The sequence below is a fragment of the Pogoniulus pusillus genome, chromosome 30 (assembly GCF_015220805.1).
Source record: "Pogoniulus pusillus isolate bPogPus1 chromosome 30, bPogPus1.pri, whole genome shotgun sequence".
In the NCBI taxonomy this organism is placed as follows: Eukaryota; Metazoa; Chordata; class Aves; order Piciformes; family Lybiidae; genus Pogoniulus; species Pogoniulus pusillus.
Window position 1 is genome coordinate 9,220,198 of NC_087293.1, and position 21,061 is coordinate 9,241,258.

The window sequence follows — 21,061 nt, forward strand, 5'->3', positions numbered from 1 at the left end:
TTTCCCACCTAAACGATTCTCTGATCCCTTGAAGTACACCACTAGTAAATGTTTCTTGATCAGACACAGGTTACCAGTGCAAGCCATTAACTCGAAAACGAGAATTAGAGAACAACACAGGAGAATATCTGAAGCGTGATTACTTTTCAGAAGAGTAATCTGTCCACTGCTCCAGAAACAGGGGAGCATGATGAGTTTACTAAGGGAAGGAACTGCTGCCTCGATGCACTACACCAAGACTGGAGATCAAGCTTGACAAGACCTCTGCGGTCTCTGGGCTGGGCTCCACATGCAGTGTGTGATGCAGAGCTCACCCTGGTGAAGTCAGCTCTGCATTCTTCCTGCTCCAAATGCAGCTCTGAAGTCATTCTTTGTTTTAAACAATTCTTTTTGTTTTAAATAACAACCATTTTCTGCATACCATAAGAGTATCCATTTTATGTATCTTTAAATGTTCGTATAAAACATCTACAAAATCCAGGAACATTTATCCATAAATCTTACCCAAAAGCACTTAAAATATTATCAAAAGTGGTTCTATTTACATCAACATTTTTAAACCAAGGAACTATCCCATAAATTAGAAACCCAGGGGTTACTCAGAATTGCTGCAAGTAAAACAAGGAATGCCAATGACAGGCCTTTAGCAAGACACTGGGAATATGGTTCTCCTGGAAAAAAAAGGATAAAAAGTATAAGTATATGAGAGCTAAATTTCACTTTAGACAACAACCCAAAGGACACAGATTAAAGTATATGCATAGCCTGGATAAAATAATGAAGCATGGAACTTCAGATATTGTCTACTTTTAGTGCCTGAGGTTGTGCAAATAACAAACATGAGCAGTTGCCTGTATCTGTGAAGCTCCCAGAACACAGTCCAAGTGCCTTGGTGCCCTTTCAAATGCCAGACATTCACTCTAGAGCCTGCCACGAAAAAAAATCTACTACAGGCTTACATAGAGGACATGTAAAAATAATCAGGGTGGCAAATTTTTACTGGAACTCATGTGGGCTGACTGAAAAACACATACTGGCAAAATGAGCAACAAAGTCTCTCTCCAGGCTTCAAGGGCAATAGTAGGTACTAACAATGCTACAAGTACTGTGGAAAATGGACATAGAACAGTATCATAAAGGGACAGATTCTCCTTTGTCCTAGAAATTTCACAGGGGAGTGGAAAAGAATCTCTCTGCCAAGCAGATAGAAAATTTTGATCTTATCTACAAAGTACTCCTAGTAATTTTTCCTTCCACGAGGTCTAATTATGAAACTATTGCATTACCAAGGAAAAAATAAGACCACACTTGCTAAAATAGAAACTGTAATTCCCCACTACAAAGTATTCTTTCAGACTAAACACAGCACATCTGTTTCAAATACAGCCAGTTATGGCATTCCACACTGCTTATTATTTTTACCTGAGTAAAACTGTGTCAGTGGATAAAGAAGCTGAGGCCAGCACACATCATTTCGATTGCAGTCAAATTCTGTATAATTCATCTGAAATCTGGGAAAAAAACAAAACCCAGCACCCCAGGTTTATTAATTCCAGTACCAGAACATCAGCAAAGTGGATCCAAGATAGAGGGGGGATTTAGATTAGATAATAGGAAGAAATTCTTCACCATAAGGGTGGTGAGACACTAGAACAGATTGCCCAGGGAGATGGTGGAAGCCCCATCACTGGATGTTTTTGAGGCTCTGGGCAACCTGATCTAATGGAGGGTGTTCCTGCCAATGGCAGGGGGGTTGGAACTAGATGATACTTAGGGTCCCTTCCAACTCTCACAGAATCACAGAACTGTCAAAGTTGAACAAAAGCATCAGATGGTATCCAGATTACAGGGAAAACACAAATAAAAACAAAAAAAACTAAGTAAGCTTCTTGTTATTCTGTTAGGATTTGTTTTTCCTTCAGTGGAAACAGGACTGTCTTCTCCTCCACTTCTGTAATTTTTAGTCATTTTGTGGTGAACATTTTCAGGCAATGGATAGTGTGGGAGCCTCACTCAGTACCCCTTATCCACCCAAGTAAACTATACAGAAGCTTTCCCGTTAAAACCAAATCACAACTCTGCAGTGTAATTTACAGCTCTTCATATTCCTACCATTAACAGAATGGTTACTCAATACATCTTTCAACGATGCCTTCATGCTCTGTACTCCACCAAAACAAAGTAACCTTTTGAGCAATGCTACTAATGTTACAACTGCTTAACACAATGTGGACATCAACGTTTATACAGAAATTACCTTGTCAGTGGAATGGGTGGCTGAGCTGGCACCTTGATAAACTGAACAGAAGCAGTGATAGGAAGAAAGCTGGTGCTGTTCTCACAGGTAAGCCCACACTGGAATTGCCATATGACTGTGGAGAAGCTGCAAGAATATACAGAATTATTACCTGAGGTCTGGAAATGGAAACTGAGAATCTAAACATAACCACAAAAGGTCCAAATACACAGTACTTAGGAGGGGGTCGATGATCTCTAGATTTTCAACACCGTGCAGAGAGAGAACTTGCAAAGGCTGGAAATTAAGTAAAGAGAAGGAAAAGCCCATGGATTTGACTGGGATTGACTTGGGGAAAAAAAAAAACAAGTTTTTGTCAAAGAGAAAATTCCATGTTTCAGGAAGGAATAAAAAATTTATCACAGCTCTCAAGAAGATCTCTACATGGGCATAATCCAGAACACAGGACAACACTGTCACTTCCAACATATGACAAGAAATTAAAACGTTGGGTTTTTTTTCTGATGGAATGCCCTGTGTTTGCCCACCACTGGCAGCACCACAGATTTCATTTAATATTTCAATGCAGCAGAAAGTTTATCTATTTATAGGCATTAATTTTTTATTTAATTTCCATTTTAGAGGGAGAAAGGCAAACCTGACTGTGATCAAAGGAATTTGAGTTGCCCAAATAAAAGCATGTTAAAAAATTATAAATAACAAAGTAACATTTCTGTTTGTAACATTTAATCTGGGTATGCTAGGCAAGCAAGTCTCAAAGTGAAACACTTCTGCGTCAGACATGCAGAGACACAGCTCTTTGTACCTGATCTGCACAGCCAGGATTTCCTGACGAGGGATCCCTTGGACTGCACCCACATTAGCAAAGATTATGCGAATGTTCAGGTTTGCAGGAATATCTGGACAAATCCCTCTTAAGCTTCCAGTGCTCACATTGGTATCAGAATTAAATGGATCAATACCTGTGGAGAAGAATGGAGTTATTTAAATGGAATATTATGGAAGACATTACCTTTTCCATTACTATATTATTGTCATAGTCCAGTGAAACATTGGTAACTGCCACACAGGGAAAAAAATGTTTTTTCTATATTATAAAAGAGAACTGTATCAACAGAGAACTGAAACATCAAGTCATGTGTGTACAGGCTGATGGTAAAATATGTGCTAGTGCAGTATCCATAAGTACAATGAGTTATGCACGTGTGTGCATGTATATTTATGGATCCAGACACACAGATCAGTATCTTTAAGCATTTGAAATTACATTTTGGTTTTGAGATGCTCTCACTGATTATATGAGCATACAAACCTCAAACCTCACTTACGTATGATTTCCACCCAATCATTTAGATCACTGTAACTTGAATTATCCCTTTTTCCAATGTGAGTGGCCTGTATTAATGAATCCAATTTCTCAGTTACATTTCCTCTGCAAAATAAGAATGTAAGATTACACAAGTAGTAAATCTGTATTATCTACAGCTCTGGGTTGCATTATTACACCGTAAGGTCAATATTCTCTGAAAGATGTTATCACTCCACAAAACCACACCTGAACTATTGAGTTACTTGTTGAAGGGAAGAAATGGTAAAGCATTCCACCCCAACATACTCCTCATTTGAAGAGAAAGAGTCAAGTGAAGCCATTATTTATAATTTCTCTTCTAAAAAGGAGACTGCCAGCTACAGAAGGCTGAAATGTATACATGAACATCTAAAAAGTACCTAACAGTGCTTATCATAGACACTTGCAGAGAATCAAGTAACAAGCAACAAGAGGGCTGAAGGGGAAAACAATTCAACCTATGTAGCTCACCTTAAGAGGTTGCAATCTTCATTAATACCAACTTCCAGAAGGCATCCAGAGAGTGAATCTAGTCCAAATAAAACTGGTGTGTAAGCTGCTGATGTACATAAACCTCTGCCAGCTAGAAATGAAAACAACTTGTGTGAGCCTTCCTGCACCAATTGCTAGTTTCCAGTGTTGTGCAAAAATCAACATAGAATGCAAAACATCGAATAGAATCATTCAAAAATAGAAATAAAAACTTCAGCTTGTATTTTCCAGGAAAGCCCTAGAAGCTTACCCACTGAAGTTTAAATAAAGCTAGGGAGTAGTCTAGAAAAGGAGAATTTAGCAGAAATTCTTAACTAAAACATGTCTTAAAAAACAAACAAGCAAACAGATAAAAACAAACAGACAAAACAAGCACAACACCAAACAAACAAAACACCCAAACCAAAACCCCCAACAGGTTAGCACTAATTACAGTTGCAACCTCACAAGCCAGTACCTGGCTGCCAAATGTTTAGGCTTCCAAAAGTATCAGAAGCATTCATATTTGCAGCTCTCACTGGCTTTCCAACTTGATAACCTAAACATAAAATGGTATATTGTGAACACTGTATAAGAATCTGTAAGTACTGGCATTGTTTTAATAATAAATGCCATCAGTCTTGAAGTAAATGAACAGACATTTCCATTGCAGGAGAAATACACTCACTTTAAATAATCATTACCTACATAACAAAAGCCTAAAAATGAATTACTGCTACTACCATTGGCAGTGTATTGAGACAGGAAGGTGTTTACTAGCAATGTAACTATGAATGAGATATAAAACACATCTCTGATAATAGTCTGTGCAGTAGGAATCTTTTTCTTTTCACTTTTAAGAAGCAAAATAAAGTATTTATACCTGGATTCCCAAAGGGTTGTGCTGGAGTAGTACTCTCTAAACTTAGAAATTTAACTGTGAATCTCTGTGTCAGTATTTCTGAAAAGAAATAAGAAAAAAAGAAAGAAGTAAATTAGCAAAATTATGCTCTATGCAGGATACCAAATTTCGTCCTTCATTAGCAACAGAAGATATAAAACAATACAACATTTATGGAAATCAGTATCCTAAATTTTCTTTCTAGAGTCCAGGGAAAATTCTTTTTAAGAAGCATTAGTAAATAAGAGATTCTACCACAGAATTTCCATGATGAAGGGGGAAAAGTAGTCAAAAGTCATAAAGGAAATTCCACGATACCTCCATCACATAAACTTCCAAGGAAGACTGTGACATTTGCATGCTCTATGTTCTTGTCTTTCCAAATGAAGGTGTAATGCTCTGCAAAAGTCACATTCTGACACCGAACTGCAGCAGTATGAAGGCTTTCTGGCAGAAGAAAATGGGGCATAATGAAAAGCACTGCTAATTAGAAAGCTGGTTTACAGCAGCTGAAAAAGAACACATAAACTGCCGCAACATTCCAGAAATTAGAAGATGCATCTTTTTGAAGATATATTTTAAGTCCTACCTCATTAGGACATAGGGACAATACAATCCCCTCCATCTTATCAATATTTTAACAACAGCAGTTTTGGGTCCTTTTGTAGCTTAATCTCTCCAGAAGAGCCCAAAATGAGACTGTGCATTACCACCAGATTCATTTCTCTGGACTAGTCCCTCCCAGGGAGCCATCTCTGCCTGGAAAAACACATTACCCTGGATTCCATTAGTTTCAGTTGTGCTGCATTATCCTCCCACTGTCTGGGGACTTCTGTTCTACATCACTTACTATGCTGGCGGAAAAAGGTTCTTAAAAAGGCATGAGAACGTACAAAATAGAGATCTATATACTTGCTTACAGTCTGCCCATCCCATCTGCAAGTTCATCCTGGAGAGTTTTTAAATTCTGGGCTTCTCTGGTGTATCTTTTTCTTCTCAAAAATTACTTTTCATGTAAGTTAAGGAAGCCTATTTCTTGATCAAATTTAAACGAAGTTGCGTTAAATACTTTCTGCTTTACAATAAGTCAAAGAGTTTACTTTTTGAGTAGTAGAGAAGATAAATATCCCTCCTGAGAACCATGGTAGGTAAACATTTTAAGCATCAAAATCATCTATTTCTTACATAATCCAGGTCAGGTAAGAAACACTTTTTTAAAATGAAAGAGACATACCACTTTCAGTTTTGAATTTGTCCATGTTGGTGACGGTCCTGTAGGTGACGTTTTGTTTGATGAAGTCTGAGAATTAAAAGCAAACACTGCAGTAATTCTGACTAATAAGAGAGACAGATAATGCTGTTTTCACATCCAAAGTGCAATCCTTGTTGTTATAAAAATTGGGGAGAACGTTATTTAGAACATTTGTTTTGGTAAAGGATGAAATAGTTCCTGTATTTTGAGAACATAGCTAATGATCTCTGGGTCTTACAAAGAATAATATAGACAAACAAAATTAGTTAGCTATGGAATTTAAAATAATCATTTCATGAAGTGTCAGTCTGGAGTTTGAGATGAGTTTATGCTTTTGTAGTGCAGGAAAGTAACCACTTCTCACTAATTCTGAAAGGATGATACTGCACCCTCTTGACAGAAGAAGGGCTCTGCAACAACCTGAAAACGTGAAAGCGTGAGAGATGCTCTGTCATGTGCTGCTGTACCCAATATGTTACAAATAAATGGGAAACAAAGGCAAATCCCCCTACTTCTTACATTTTAAATCCTGGGAAATAGTGGGACACTTGTTAGAAGGACACCCGAAACAGGAACAGAATGTCCCTAAATGCTGAACTACAGCCACCAGTTAACAATGCAGCTACTATCACCAGCAGCTCCAAGAAGCACAGAACATACTTCTGTTAGGGTTTATACAGCATACCTCCAGTGCCACTGTTGATCCTCACATCATGGGGCAGTCCTGCTTTGTAAGAAGCCAGACTGGTAAGGCATTTGACATCAAAATTATGAAGATAGGCCACGGGGGCATTTCCAACACACTGTCCGGCCATGGATTGCTGTAGGTGGGTCACCAGAAAAGTAACTATGGTGTCAGACAAACCAAGAGGAAATCAAAAGCTCCTAAATACAAAGTGATTACCTGGGGAATGGCAAAATACTCATTTTCTTCTGTCATAATCGGATCTCCTTGTCTGTAACCAGTGAAAAGCCTCCCAGGAGAAGTTTGTAAGGGAATTTTAAATGAAGGAACTCTGGGTGTAGAACTGCAAACAAGGTTAGAAATTAAACACTTCTTTACTCACTCTCACACAAATAATTATATGCTTGCTTTCACGGTCCGTGCTCTCATTTAGTACCAAGGACATTTCTCCATTTGCAGTTAACGTTCCAACTCTGAAATAACTTTCATTATAAAAGCAGGTTATATTTTCACTAGCATACTTAATGAACATGTTGAGAAAATTAATTTTTTGAAGACTTACATAGAGCCGTGATAAAAGTAGCCAAGAAACGGTGTGTTGTTAAGAGAAGACTGTATACAAAGGAAGGGAAACCAATCAGGGGTATATTCCATTGAATGTGAGGAGCACAGCTGATCAAAAGGTGGGTTTACATCCCCACCAAACACTCCAGTGAAACATGACTCATTGAATAACTGCTTCAAGTCTGGTGTACACTCCTGAAAGAGAAAATAATGGTCACTTTTTAGCAGGGTAGTTGTGTTAACATAGGCACCATAGCCATACGTATAGGTAAATCAAACCAGTTTTGTGGAAAGAGGTCATATTGGGTACTAGAAATACTGGAAAACCCAAACAGGTCTGAAGCATGCAGTGCCTTCTTCTCCCCCAGACACTAGAAAAAGTCCAGAAACTTTGAAACCACTTAATCCAAGTTTAATATGAAATAAGTACCAGATCACAGCAACAACGAATATCACAAGCTCCAGCTGTCAAGTCACAAGGACAAGAGCCCAAGGGCTGAAATGCCTGGTTCGGGATGATAGTTGCATTTTCTGTATTAAAAAAAGAGAGAGAAAGAGAGAGAAAAAAACATATTAATGGACTGAAGTCCAAGTAAATTGACCATGTGCACTGCAGTTTGTTCTGATTGTGTACAAGCCTTTTTTAAATGCTACGAATGATGATTCGGTATCCCTTACGGCTGTCAAAATCTCAACTTGCCAAAACATCATTTCTTCTTCAGCATATCTAAACATTTACCTGACACATTTCCTGTAAAGGAAGAGTTGGCATATATCTCAGCTTGGATCAAGAGGTGTGCCAACATGACTGCATCTCGGCAAGCTAAAACCTGAAGTGTTTCAACCACACAAAGAGGTGTCGTGCAGCAGTCGGTGGCATTCGGCAAACACAACTGCAGGTTTCTAGGCAAGCTTACAGTCACTTCAGAAGTGTCCTGAAGAAAAAGAAAATAGAGTTTGACAGCTTTGGCAACTTGTATTAAATTACTCCTATTTATAAAACTCATTAGCTTCTAGAAGAGAAGTCTCAGTACCACTGTGTTCTGTCAGCACTACAATGCAATGCTGTTTTTTCCCATATAAAATTGGACATCTGTTAGGAGTGGAATGACAAAGAGCTTGATACTGAGATATGCAAATACAGTCAGGATATGAACTGTACACAGAACCTTTTAAGGCAGGCACACAGATCAAGTTACCTCAGAAATCACATGCACAATTCTAGAAAAAAAGAACAAATTGCAAAAAAAAAGTAAATATTGGCTTTAACAGTTCCCTTCAGATGAAATCTGGAATGGCTGCAGAGCTGATAAAATCCCTAGGGAGTTATATATAACATAACACTGAAGGCAAGTCTAAATAAACACAGATGATCCACAGCTCGTGCTGTATAAAACCACTATTTTTTTTATTTCTACTACCTGCTTCCAGCAGATCTGAAAGTCTTAGGTGCTACAGCCTGCCAGGAAGCACAGGCAGTTCTGTAGAGGAAGAGGAGAAGGCACTAACGTCAAAGCTGTACCTCAGTGAACTCCAGCAAGGACATTCACACAAAGAGATATGCCAAGGGAAAAAGGCAAGGACAAGACACCCAAACTGGGTTGCTAGTACATTAACATTTTGCTAGTATTTCACTAGCCTTTAATATATGACAGTTCAATCCTTCCCGTTTTAAGGAAGAATCAGTACTTTACATACCATAACACGTGTAACATTCAAATTCCAATCACCAGCTCTTTCACTCCCACTGCAATTTGCCAGATGCAATTTTCCTGTATGGAAAAAAAGATAAAACTTAAAGATTGCACTGTCACTTAGATGAGACTAGAAAATAAGAAATGCATTGAAACTTCACTTGTGACTTCGAGTAGGTACATCAACAGACCCATCTGACAAGGAGTCAATAGAGAATCAAAGTCTTAGTCAGCAGAAGTCCTTTGGAGCTCCTATTTCAGTAACTATTAAAGCAGTAAATTAAATGTATTGTCATTTCTCTATTAATTCTAACATTGAATAAATATTCACAATTCAAACTTATTTATTTACATTAGGGAGGGAGGGGAGGAAGGAGAGGAAGTGAAGTGCTCTTACCTGTCTTTTCATTCACAGGGCTTGAAACGATAGAAAAATTAACTCCTGAAGAATTTCCAAGGAAGAATGAACTGACTCTAGGCCCTGACATATGGATAAATGAAGGCTGAAAGACTGAAAAATAAACAAATCTTAACACACACCGACCAAAAAAAGATATTATCCGTAAGACAAATCTAGGTCTTAAACACTTTGAGTGCGTTCTTACTTTCCTCTGTTTCAGATTGTCACAGATAGAACAAGAATATCTTGTGATGCTCAGTACCATATAAATGTTCTCAGAAACTGCTAGAGCAAAGGGTTCACTTTTTGTGCCACCTTTGTCTCAGTGAGCATGCAGCAGTGCAACCTGCAGCACCTACTGGCCCACACGTGTCAGGCAGTAACGTATTTAGCATTTCTTGCTGACTTCACGCTTAATTTCTTGCTTCCATGAAGGGCACCAAGGGTGTGCCACTACCTACGAGCCGGTAATTGCAGGCTACTGCCCTCGGTCTGTGAGCACAGGCTCAAGTTGAGGGCTCCAGGTCGGGAGTTGCACCAGAATTTCCTTTAGAACCTGCAACACGGTTGGGAAGCCCAACCTGTGCAGCTCCACCTTTTCCCCTCCCAAACTCCTTCTGTGCAAAGCAGCGGCTGAAACCCCGGAGTCAACACTTCTGTGCCGGCCAGGGGCACCAAAGGTTCATTGGGACCTGCCCTCATGCCCGCTCGGGCAGGCCCCGCCGTTAGTCACGGAAGGTGCCGCCGCACCCCCGGCCCCCTCCCCTCAGCTGCCGCCCCCGTGCCCACGCGGAGGCTGCCATTCGTGTTGCTCTCGCTGCCCTCCACCCACCGGGGCCCCCGGCCTGCTGCCCGAGGCAGGGCGCGGCCAGCAGCAGCAGCGCCCCGAGGGGAACAGCCGCCATGGCGCCTAAGCTAGGCCGCGCCGCGGCGCCGGCTGCCGCCCGCCCGCCATCTTTCCGCGGCAGCGCGGCGCCATGGCAACGGGAAGGGGCGGGAAGCGCTGCCGTGGCGGGAAAGGCGGAGCGCGGCCGGGCCGCCCCGCGTCCAGCGCCGCCGCGCAGCGACCGCACCGCCGAAAGCGGAATCAACGCAGGCAGCCCGGAGCCGCCTGTCCTCTACCTCCGCACCGAACTCCGCACAGCGCACACTGTCCCTCAGGCACTAAAGCGAGTACCGGATCACACTGCTACACCAAACGGCAAGGCAGCTGCGCAGCCCAGCCTCAGAACGCGCTGTTAACGACAGCAGTATCTAAGCACATTTGCAAAAGAACAGATTTTATTACAAACGTTTCAAACAAAGGAAATTATAAATACAGCCTTCAAGCACGATGGCTTCTGACAAACAAGCCAGCAAAAGACTGGCACTACAGTTCTTACGTGGACAAAAACCTGACCCAAGTATGAGGACATGGCATAAATTCCTATATACAATTTCAGGGGAAAAAAAGTTACTTTATGTAGCTAACAATTGCTCTGTATTCCTTTCAGGAACGTATCCATTACTAGCACCAAGTCAAAACAAACTATACAGTAAGTTTTCAGAGAGAGGAAAGTATTTGTCTGTTTCACTTACAGCCATGCTCAGAAGTATGCAGCATATTTTCATGTTCTGCCACCAAAAAAATCATTAATGAAGAGGTATCCAGTTGAGAAAAAAAAAAAGGGGGGAGGGGATTCTAGCCCCATCCTGAAGCTGCTGGCTTACTCATTCTGAAACTGATGCAGTTTTGGTCCAAAAATAGCTAGTGAGAGCAAGAAAGAAGTCCCTGTGCTAAGGTTCTGATCCTATGCACTAGAAATGGTGATTCTTACCTGTACACCAGCACAGAAAAAGAATCAGAGCTCCCTTATCTTTGAAAATAACTTGGAGGTGTGAAACTTGGCAGTGTCCAGAATACCTTCTACTTCACAGGGTTGTATCTCTCAACAAGCTGTAACTTCTGCTTCCTTTCACAATTACAAATTAGAACTCATAACAGCACAGGTTAAATGGCAATAGAGTAATCCTCTACTTAAAGGGCTGTGTAGAAGGCATGAGATTTAAATATTAATCCTTTAAGAAACAAGTAATAACACTTAATACACTTCTTTTTCCTATCCCATCAAAAGTGCCATCAATTTCTCAGGTATGTTCCATTTCATGGAATTACTGGAGGAGTTTATGATTCGTTTACATAATGCTGTTAGGAAGCTAATTTTAATTTCTTCTTCTTAGCTTTCATGACAGGTGGTAAGGATATCTTGAAAGCAGTCCTGAAAAAAAAAAAAAACAGAACAAGAAACTGAAGGAACTGTCAGGTACCCTAAACATATTTCCACACCCACCCTTGAAAAAAAGAGCACTTACTCGCATGTACTGCAAATTGGACTGAAGTTGCAGAATACTGGAAAACAGAAAGAATTTGCTTTCACTAAAACGTTCATTTGAATGTAAGCATTAAGACTCTTAAATGTTTGCAAACTTACTTGACAAGCACACGGAGCACACGTAACCAATTTCAATGAGATTTCGATGACAGAAGCATGCAGCTCTGTAGTCGACATGAACAGGGGGTGGAAGGACAAGCTGTGATCTTAGGTCTTGATCAGGGAGAAAAACCCACTGCATGAACAGAGAAAAAGCATTTTGCAAGTTGAAGTGGTATTACTGTATTGCCTTGTTAAGTCAGTAAGATTTCACACTTGACACAGGAAACACACTGAAGCGTTTCTTAAGTGACTCACCAACAAATACTGCAGAAGGGATGGCATGTGTGGCACTTTCAAATATATGCCACCTGTAATGTCACAAGCCTGGAAAACAGAGAGCGTGATCAGATTTTTATGTTTCATGAGATCAAGAGAGTATTTTAAATATCTACAACCTGCAAAAGGCCTGCACATTGCCAGAGTCACATTCACTCTTGAAACCAAGGAAAGAAGAGAGCTGAAGGACATGTCAAACTATCTAGCATCAAGTATCTCTGAATTAATATAAAGAGTCGACAAGAACTGCAATTCTGTACCTGTTGTAGAAGACCTGAATCAGAGTCCAAGACACAGGCATCAATCAGAACACTCTGCAAGAAGAGAGATAAAATGCATGAAAAGCAAATTCAGCTAGGACCAATGTGGCCTCGTGAATGTTACTGTCATGACCTCTCACTGCCAAACTACACTCCACATATAAATGCCACAGCAAATAATTCAATCAGAACATAATCATAAGAGAAATGAACAATTTTGTTGTCTTTGCACATTAATAAAATATCATTTATATGCAAAAAGACAGCCTCACCTGTTTCTGTGCTGCAAAGATCACATTCATGAAATTCATATACTGCAATGCACTGTCTTCTGCTGCTTTTATGACCTACATAAAGCGATTCACAATTGTTAGCCTACATAATATGACTGCATTTCAACTAATGGAAAATAGACAACAAAAGTTCTTACCAAAATCCTTGATTTCATTTCTTGATTGGCTAAGAATAAAAAAAAAAAAGAAATGCATGTCCACATTGCTTCTACCACCTTGTTTGCCACTTAAACTCTGTAACATCTAACACATTAGTTAACAACTAAGTTAAAATATGTATGAAACTTTTAGAGTCCCAGTGATGAGTATCTATGGACTAATTCACACTTATTATGAAAGCAGACCCATTTACTGTCCAGAAGCAGTTAAATATTGATCATGAAAGAAATGCTCAAAGCTATTCATCACCCACTCACTGGCTGAAACATATTGCAAGTTATACATTTCACACTGATGAAAGCAATCTGAAATGTATAGCAAATTCTAGTCCAACTGGCTTCTTGCAAAACTATCTGTACAAATAGCACTTTTCCTGATCACAGAAGTGACAAGAGGAAGAATAAAACTGATTAAGAAATTCAACTTGCACCACAGCTCTGCTGTGGAAGGGGATTTTTGCACTGTGTGACTTCCAAAATGTTCCTCTCAACCTTCAGTTGTTCTAAAGAGATTCTAATTTCAGCTTTACTTGCAAGAGAAAGCCAGAGTAAGAATGTGGACTAATGATCAAGTCCTTTGCATCTCATCACCGCCCATGCCTAATCTAAATGGGCCAACTTCAAACAATGAGGGTAAACCTCTACCTACTACTGCCAATTTTGAAAATCAGGGTGTGTCAAAATAGATCCTTATTTGTTTGCATGTATACACGCATTTCTCTCTGTTATTGCCATTCAAATAGTATTCAAACCAGGAGAAGGAGCATTACCTTTTAATTCTTTACTCATCTTGTTGATGTCTACATTAACTGACATTAAGGAATCTATATTCTTGGAAGCAACTCCAGTATCTACACCACACATCCCCCACCTTAGCCAACACTCATTTTCATAAGCATAAAATGTTTCAGTGTTTAATATTATTACAAAACAGGAACAGTAAAACAATTACTATTATGAGAAAAAGCCTTCAAATAAAGGCTTTGAAGATTCTGTCATCAAAAGGATACAACAAAGTGCTTTGGCAAGTGATCCTGCTAACAGAGTTTCTGTTTGCTCACCCCTCATCTCAGCTGCAACACAAGGAAAAGTTGAAAATGTTACTTTTACACATAAAAACAGCTGCAGAACCTCATTGTACCAAATACTGCAAGTTTTAGCTTTAGCAAACCGTATTAATGCAGCGGCCTGACGTGTCAAGCAGACACTTCAATAGATTCATCTACTTTAAACATACTAAAAAAGAAAGTTTCTACAACTTCTTAAGAGCCCAAGTGTTTAGCAGTCTTGCATATTAACCCTAGAATTTTCTTTTCCTTACTTTTTGTCATGAGGTCTTTGATCTCTTCTGCAATTGCATCATTTATTGCAGTTAACAATTCATATTTCCCGTCCTTACTGCCAGAGCAGTTATATTCCATGGAAGCACCACCATCGCCAAAGAGATCTGCAAAAGTCCAGCGCTTCCCAGGATACAAGAAACGGCTGAAACAGACGAAACCCAAAGTATTCACCTTTTGTCTTTAACCTTGGAAGAAAAAAAAGAAAGTCACATAACCACAGAATGACAGGGGTTGGAAGCAACCTCTGGAGATCATGTAGTCCAATGAATAATGCCATAATCTACCCAGTTGTAGATAGCAGTACTCTGAAGTAGAATTTCAAACACTGTTAATACTTTTGACATTAAAAGGGACAACATAAGACAGACAACCTTCAAATCCAAAACAGAGTGAAATGCATATTCACCTCCTCCCTTTCACCAAATCACAGAATGGCCTGGGTTGGTAGTAACCTCCAAAGGTCATCTAGTACAACCCCCCTCTGCAGTAAGCAAGGGCATCCTCAACTAGATCAGGTTGCTTAGAGTCCTGTTGAGCCTCATCTTAAATATGTCCATGGATGGGGCCCCAACCACCTCCCCGGACAACATGTTCCAGTGTTCCCCTATGCCCATGGTAAAGAACTTGTTCCTAACATCCAATGTAAAGCTACTCTTCTCTAGTTTGAAGCCATTGCTCCTCCTCTTATCACTACAGGCCTTTCAAGACGGCTCTTAAAAGAACTGGCAAATAGATACCAGGCCTGCTCTGGAAGATACATCCTCAGACTCAGGACTATCTGGGGCAAAATATCCACTAAACGGGAAATTTCTGACATACCCATTGTTCTGTCTGCCACATCTCCACCATCCCCTCTCTCTCCATGTATTTTTAAGTCTGTTTAAATCTCTCTTATATCTTGTAAGCCTTTGTGTTGTTTTGTGTAAGGCACCAAGTCAGATTATTTCTTTCCTACACTGCTGTAGTTGTTTCTTTTAAGGCAAATATATAACACGCATTTTAAACCTAGCTTCAATTCTATACTTTGATCCAGCAGGAAAATCAAGATATAGATAGGAAACCTGCACTTTAAATCTTTACACTGTTAAGAAGCAACTCTACCTTTCCTGCGTGTGACTTGCTATTACAGCCAGTCTGTTGGTGCGGTTCATAAACAAATGCGAGTTTCCCAGTACCATTGTTGCATCAATGCACTTGGATAGGGTGAACTGCTGGAAGAAGAAAGCAGATACAGCCCAGTAACATTTATAGTTTAAGTAACTTAAAACAAGACTCTCAAATAACAGCAATTAAAATCATTTAAATGTGAAGACAGAGAAGTTCCTAAGCAGAAGTACTCAGAGAAAAAGCTCTGATTCACACAGAACTTTGGGAAGCCATTTTAAAAGGAGCGTTCCAATACCCTTCACATGTTTTAGCAGGCAAAGTTAGCACAGCTCAGGAATTAAAGACTAATCTTATTTGTTGGCTATTTACTGAGAACTTAGAAAGTAATTTCCCTCAAAAAGCAGCATCAGTAGTACCAACAGTGAGAAGCCGTACCTCAGCTTCTCCCTGCGCCTTCTTTCCCCACCAGATCGGGTTGGTGTCAACGACGATAACCAGCAGGTTCAGGTCATCCTCTGAAAAAGTGACAACAGAGCAGCGTCACCCCAGGCTCCGTGCGAAGGCCAGACAGCAGCGACTGAAGGTCCCCTGAGCAGAGGAGCATTCCCGGGACCACTGGCAATTCAGAGCGGCCGGGCAGAGGGGAGGTGGCAGCGGGAACATGCGGAACCCACCGGCCAGGCACCCCAGAGCCGCGCGGGCTGCCCCATGGGCCTGGCGGAGCTGCCTGGAGGGACAGAGGCGATAACGCCCCACAGCCCCGCTCCCGCCCACCGGGGTGTTCTCCAGGAGGAACCCGGCCGCCGGAGCGGCCGCAGCCCAGCCTGCCCGAGGGCCGAGGCTCGCTGGGCCCCGTCAGCTACCGGCCGCGACCCCGCCGCCTCACCCGCGCTCATGGCCGCGGCCGCAGGCTCCCGCCGCTCCGGTCGCCTGGAGATGACATCCGGACAGCCCTGACGTCATCCAGACGGGCCGGGCCACGCCCGGGCGAGGCGGGCGGGGCGGCGGCGGCGGGGCCGGGCGCGGAGCGGAGCGATCATGAGCACAGACGGTAACGTTAGGGAGCGGGGGCCGGGACGTGCCGGCTGGGCCGGACCTGGCCTGACGCGCCGCGTTTCTTTGCAGACTTGATCGAGACTTTTCGGGTACAGCTGAGGGACGATCCCGATGTCGCCTCGGCCGTGGCCGCCATCCGAGCGCTGCTGGGCTTCCTTAAGCAGGACCGAGGTGAGTGCGAGTCCCCACAGCCCGGGCGGGAAGGTGTCCCCGCTGCTCCGGGTCTGCCCGCGGTGTCGGTGAGGCCCTGACCACGCACCTCCGCCTCTCCTCACAGGAGAGACCATACAGGGCCTGAGGAGCAGCCTGCGGGCCGCCATCGACACTCTGTCTCGAGTGGACTCCTCGGTGGCCGTCTCCTCCGGTGGAGAGCTCTTCCTGCGCTTCATCAGCCTTACCTCGCTGGAGTACTCGGTAAGGGCACCAGCCCACGGTTCAGCTGTGCTGCCCGCTGGGAGAACCAAGCCCATCTGAACAGCCCGGAAAACATATTTACTGTGAGGGTGCTGGAGCCCTTGAACAAGCTGTCCAGAGAGGTTGCGGAGTCTCCTCTGGAGAGATTCCAAACCCACCAGGACACGATCCTGTCCAACCTGCTCTAGGTGAACCTGCTGTAGCAGGAGGATGGACTAGAGGTTAGGACCAGAGGTCCCTTTCAGCCCCTACCATGCTGGGATTCTGTGACTCTCCAGCCTCTCAGATGGCACTGCTGTTTTTCAGGACTACTCCAAGTGCAAAGAAATCATGATCGAGCGCGGGGAGATCTTCCTGAGGAAAGTCTCTCTCTCAAGGAACAAAATTGCCAAGCTATGTCATCCTTTCATCAGAGATGGTGCTGTAAGTAGGCCAAAGCAGGGTCACTCTTTTGCTGCCCTGCAGCTTGCAGTAATGGGAAAACAGAAGGGGAGGGGAGTTTATTATCATTAACCAGAGCATTGTGTGATTGCACACATATATGGGTATAGTATCACCCATCACTTTGCTACAACTTCTCCTTCAGCTCCCATGCAATCCCTCTTTTAACTTGTGGTCTAGTTCTAAGAGGTGCTGAGGAGTCACAGCTTCAAGTTTCCATTTAAATATACAAAAACATCACCTCTGGCTCCATCATTAGAACTGGACACAAAGTTCATTGCACAGTGTAGTTTGCTATCCTATGACTTGTAGAGAACAAGTGACACACATTATTGCTTAACATTGATGGTCAGTTGTGTGAAGTAAAAGCCATGACACCATTCTCAAAATTAAAGGTTTCCCAAAGCTCAGCAAAAAGTAATATCAGGTTAATATTTCTTTTTGGCAGCGAATACTGACACATGCCTACTCAAGAGTGGTTCTCAGAGTGCTAGAAGCAGCTATTGAGTCAAAGAAGCGATTCAGTGTTTACGTCACTGAATCACAGCCAGATCAAGCAGGGCAAGTACTCATTGATTTGTGTTTTATCTTGGTTAACAGGGTACGTTACAACTAGCATCCAATCTGTCACACCTTGAGAAAAGCTGCTAGGCTTGCTTGCAGCATTTTAAATAGTAACCATCACTAACAATATATCACATTATTCTGCACAAGTGAAAAAAAACAAACTACTGTTTGGTCATTACAGTGTTACCTAGGTTTTCCTCAAGGGCTTACAAACTTTCAATCAGTGCCAGGCAACCTACATTTCCCCTGGGATATGGAAGACAACTGATTTGCCTGCTTCAAGAGTAGGTTGAAATAATCAGTGTTAGCTTAAGCATAACAACGTAAAATATTTAGCTCACAATGTTACTTAAAGGTACCAAATTACTGACAGCAAGAAAGCAAGCTTTCCCTCTTGAGAGTACACCCTTGTATATGCAAAGCAATAAATCCTCCCTAACGGATAACATGTTACTAACCAGTTTGTCACTGGGATCAAGGATTTTCAGTCAAGAATATACAATTTTCCAGCTTCTCTGAAGTAACTTCAAGCAATGTACCCTGTACTTTTGTTTCTTCTTTCTCACACCCTGTTGATGGAAAAGCTGAGACAGTTAAGGCAGTCTGTCATTTTGGTAATAGTTCACTGACTCATATTTCTATAGCTGTTGTTCCTGACTGCTAAAACAAACTGACTTGGCTTTTGTTTGGTTTGTTGTAATCTGTTTCTATTCTACACAAGGACTTATTTTCTGTTAGAAGGTACATCATAAACAAAAAAAAACAGGCAAGAGAACATGGGCAGTCATGGGTTTCAGTCTTTCAGACACTATTTTTGTAGCATTATCTTTAAAGAAAAGTCTTTCAAGCTTCAGACAGTATTGTATTTTAATAGGCAAAAAATGGCAAAAGCCCTGAGGAAGCTGAACATTCCAGTGACTGTGATTCTGGATGCTGCAGTTGGGTGAGTGTGATCAGTAAAGCTTAACAATATTCATCACTATTTCATGTTGATAGTCTTGTATGTAAGTTTCTTAGAAGCATGCTAAAACTACGGAGGTTGTTAATTGGTCATAGTCATCAAACAAGCTAAACAAGTTACACTCATAGGTGCAGGACGAGGAGAGGATGTCTGCTACAAAACAGTATTTGGTGCCTGAGTGTTAGAATGAAAAAAAGAGTCAGACTGGAGTGTAGAACTTGGGGACAGTTGTAAAAAGATCTGAAGGTGCTGTGCACAACGATTCCTTTTTTCCTCATTTGCATATGTGCTATCAGTTGGGAATTTCTTAAGCTATTTGCTAAATTACCACTGCTTAGTCTAAGTTTAAAACTTGAGGAAAGAAAAAAATACAGTACATCTGAACCACAGTTCTTAAGTGCACAATGCCTGAGAGATTGCCTCCAGGATCAGTCTGCTCACCAAGGCCTCTGTCTAGGGAAGAGAGTGGCTTTAGTGGACAAGTCTACAAGCTCTGTTTCACATCTTAAGTCTACTAAATCACTTGGGTTGATGGTTTCCTTTTTAGATCTGTATTTTCAGTTAACAAAACACATTGGATGGATGTAAAGAAAGGGAGGATGGATGAGGAGCATCTTCTCTTTGGTGAGGGATGCACTTCAGTGTCATCAATATCTTAGCACAGGCACCCATGTTCCTGTAACCATATAATTTCTAGTCAGATTTTGTCTTCTTCCAGCACTTACACAGTGAGACTGTTTTCAATCACTGAGCTCTGTTCAGCAAATTATGTGTCATACTACCCTGTAAGACTTGGATTTTTTTCCCCTTCTCTGTGAACAGCTACATTATGGAGAAAGTGGACCTGGTGTTAGTTGGTGCTGAAGGTGTAGTTGAAAGCGGAGGCATTATTAACAAGGTAAGAGCTAGCAAACTTATGACATCATTCTGTAAACTCTGCCTTTCTTTGACGAATGCAGTCTCTTGTATTTGGATGTTATCCAGTCAACATCTATTATGGTTGGAAACTGGGCAATATTATGTCACACTAACACTTATCTGCGTGTTGTTTTCCACCTATCTCCACAGATTGGCACTAACCAAATAGCTGTGTGTGCCAAAGCTCAGAACAAGCCATTTTATGTGGTAGCAGAAAGTTTCAAGTTTGTAAGGCTTTTCCCTCTAAATCAGCAGGACGTCCCAGATAAGTTTAAGGTAAGAGAAATGCAAGTTGGTTTTTAGCCAGATAAGATGCACACTTACATGTCTGAAAACTTTTCATCTAAGCATCTTCATTTATCCAGATCTCTCAACTACAACTTCCTTCACATAATATGGAGTTACTTCATGTTGCAATCACGTGCCACACAACCAAAATTTGTCTTAATATTTGGCTCCTGACTTGGTTTCTTTGAGGCACAGGAGCAGCTGAGGGCAAGAAACAGTTAAGTCAGTACACTTCAGAATTGTACTTCAGAATGTACACTTCAGAGTTGTACCTTACACACAAGATACAGCAGCTGAGGCCAAGGTGGCATCAGCCTGGGCCTCACGTTAAAGCAACTGACTTCCTTCAGTTGTACCACAAACATCTGTGACTACAATACTGCTGTTGCCCAAAAGAGCTTTTAACTTGTAGTTGTGTAATAACTCATGGTCTCTCTTTCTTTCTAGTATAAAGCAGACACTCTGAAAACAAGTCAGAATCTAACACAGGAGCATCCCTGGATTGACTACACATCACCATCACTAATTACCTTACTGTTTACAGACCTTGGTGTCTTAACTCCATCAGCTGTCAGTGATGAACTTATTAAACTCTATCTCTAATAGAGGACTCAGTGTATGGGATCTATCATCTTCTTCAGTAACTGACATGGTTGTAAGAACCTGGAAGATCATACAAGTTACATGAACATAAGTAGATGACACTGTAAGGATTCATGTAATTATCATCCTTCTTGGGATTTTAAAGCTAAAGATTACATGTGGATGGACCACTACTGGAAAAAAAACTAATATGCAAATTACTACAACTTCTAAAGACCTAAAATAAATTATTTCAGAGATGGGTGGAGTATTTAGATGTTGTAAAATAAAATACCCTATGGTGTGTTCAGACTTATTCTGAATTACACTGTGACTTACTGATCTGGAAAA

General features: G+C 41.4%; 3 protein-coding genes across 5 annotated transcripts; 1 reads left to right on the forward strand and 2 right to left on the reverse strand.

The window, feature by feature from the left end:
* Positions 1-409: 409 nt before the first annotated feature.
* TCTN2 (tectonic family member 2) lies at positions 410-10,543 on the reverse strand. The gene is made up of 18 exons (XM_064168868.1): positions 10,405-10,543; positions 9,570-9,683; positions 9,177-9,250; positions 8,218-8,413; positions 7,909-8,009; positions 7,477-7,673; positions 7,134-7,257; positions 6,915-7,050; positions 6,212-6,277; positions 5,296-5,424; positions 4,960-5,037; positions 4,555-4,635; positions 4,077-4,188; positions 3,586-3,689; positions 3,063-3,219; positions 2,258-2,383; positions 1,423-1,511; positions 410-671 (listed from the first exon to the last, which is right to left on the reverse strand). The coding sequence occupies exons 1-18, from the start codon at positions 10,475-10,477 to the stop codon at positions 556-558; spliced, it is 2,073 nt and encodes a 690-aa protein (XP_064024938.1). The 5' UTR covers positions 10,478-10,543; the 3' UTR covers positions 410-555.
* Positions 10,544-10,835: 292 nt separating this feature from the next.
* GTF2H3 (general transcription factor IIH subunit 3) lies at positions 10,836-16,453 on the reverse strand. Of its 3 annotated transcripts, none has more exons than XM_064168916.1 (13): positions 16,370-16,453; positions 15,919-15,998; positions 15,478-15,584; positions 14,355-14,518; positions 14,044-14,106; positions 13,804-13,833; positions 13,013-13,041; positions 12,855-12,929; positions 12,583-12,636; positions 12,302-12,370; positions 12,044-12,179; positions 11,925-11,961; positions 10,836-11,830 (listed from the first exon to the last, which is right to left on the reverse strand). In XM_064168916.1, the coding sequence occupies exons 1-13, from the start codon at positions 16,377-16,379 to the stop codon at positions 11,761-11,763; spliced, it is 924 nt and encodes a 307-aa protein (XP_064024986.1). In that variant the 5' UTR covers positions 16,380-16,453; the 3' UTR covers positions 10,836-11,760. The 3 variants fall into 3 exon arrangements, with proteins under 3 accessions (XP_064024986.1, XP_064024985.1, XP_064024987.1); XM_064168915.1 differs by having other exon boundaries at positions 15,478-15,587; XM_064168917.1 differs by lacking the exon at positions 16,370-16,453 and adding an exon at positions 16,158-16,305 and having other exon boundaries at positions 15,478-15,587.
* EIF2B1 (eukaryotic translation initiation factor 2B subunit alpha) lies at positions 16,439-20,970 on the forward strand. The gene is made up of 9 exons (XM_064168918.1): positions 16,439-16,534; positions 16,609-16,710; positions 16,817-16,953; positions 17,260-17,376; positions 17,843-17,955; positions 18,836-18,904; positions 19,745-19,820; positions 19,991-20,116; positions 20,576-20,970. The coding sequence occupies exons 1-9, from the start codon at positions 16,522-16,524 to the stop codon at positions 20,729-20,731; spliced, it is 909 nt and encodes a 302-aa protein (XP_064024988.1). The 5' UTR covers positions 16,439-16,521; the 3' UTR covers positions 20,732-20,970.
* Positions 20,971-21,061: the final 91 nt, after the last annotated feature.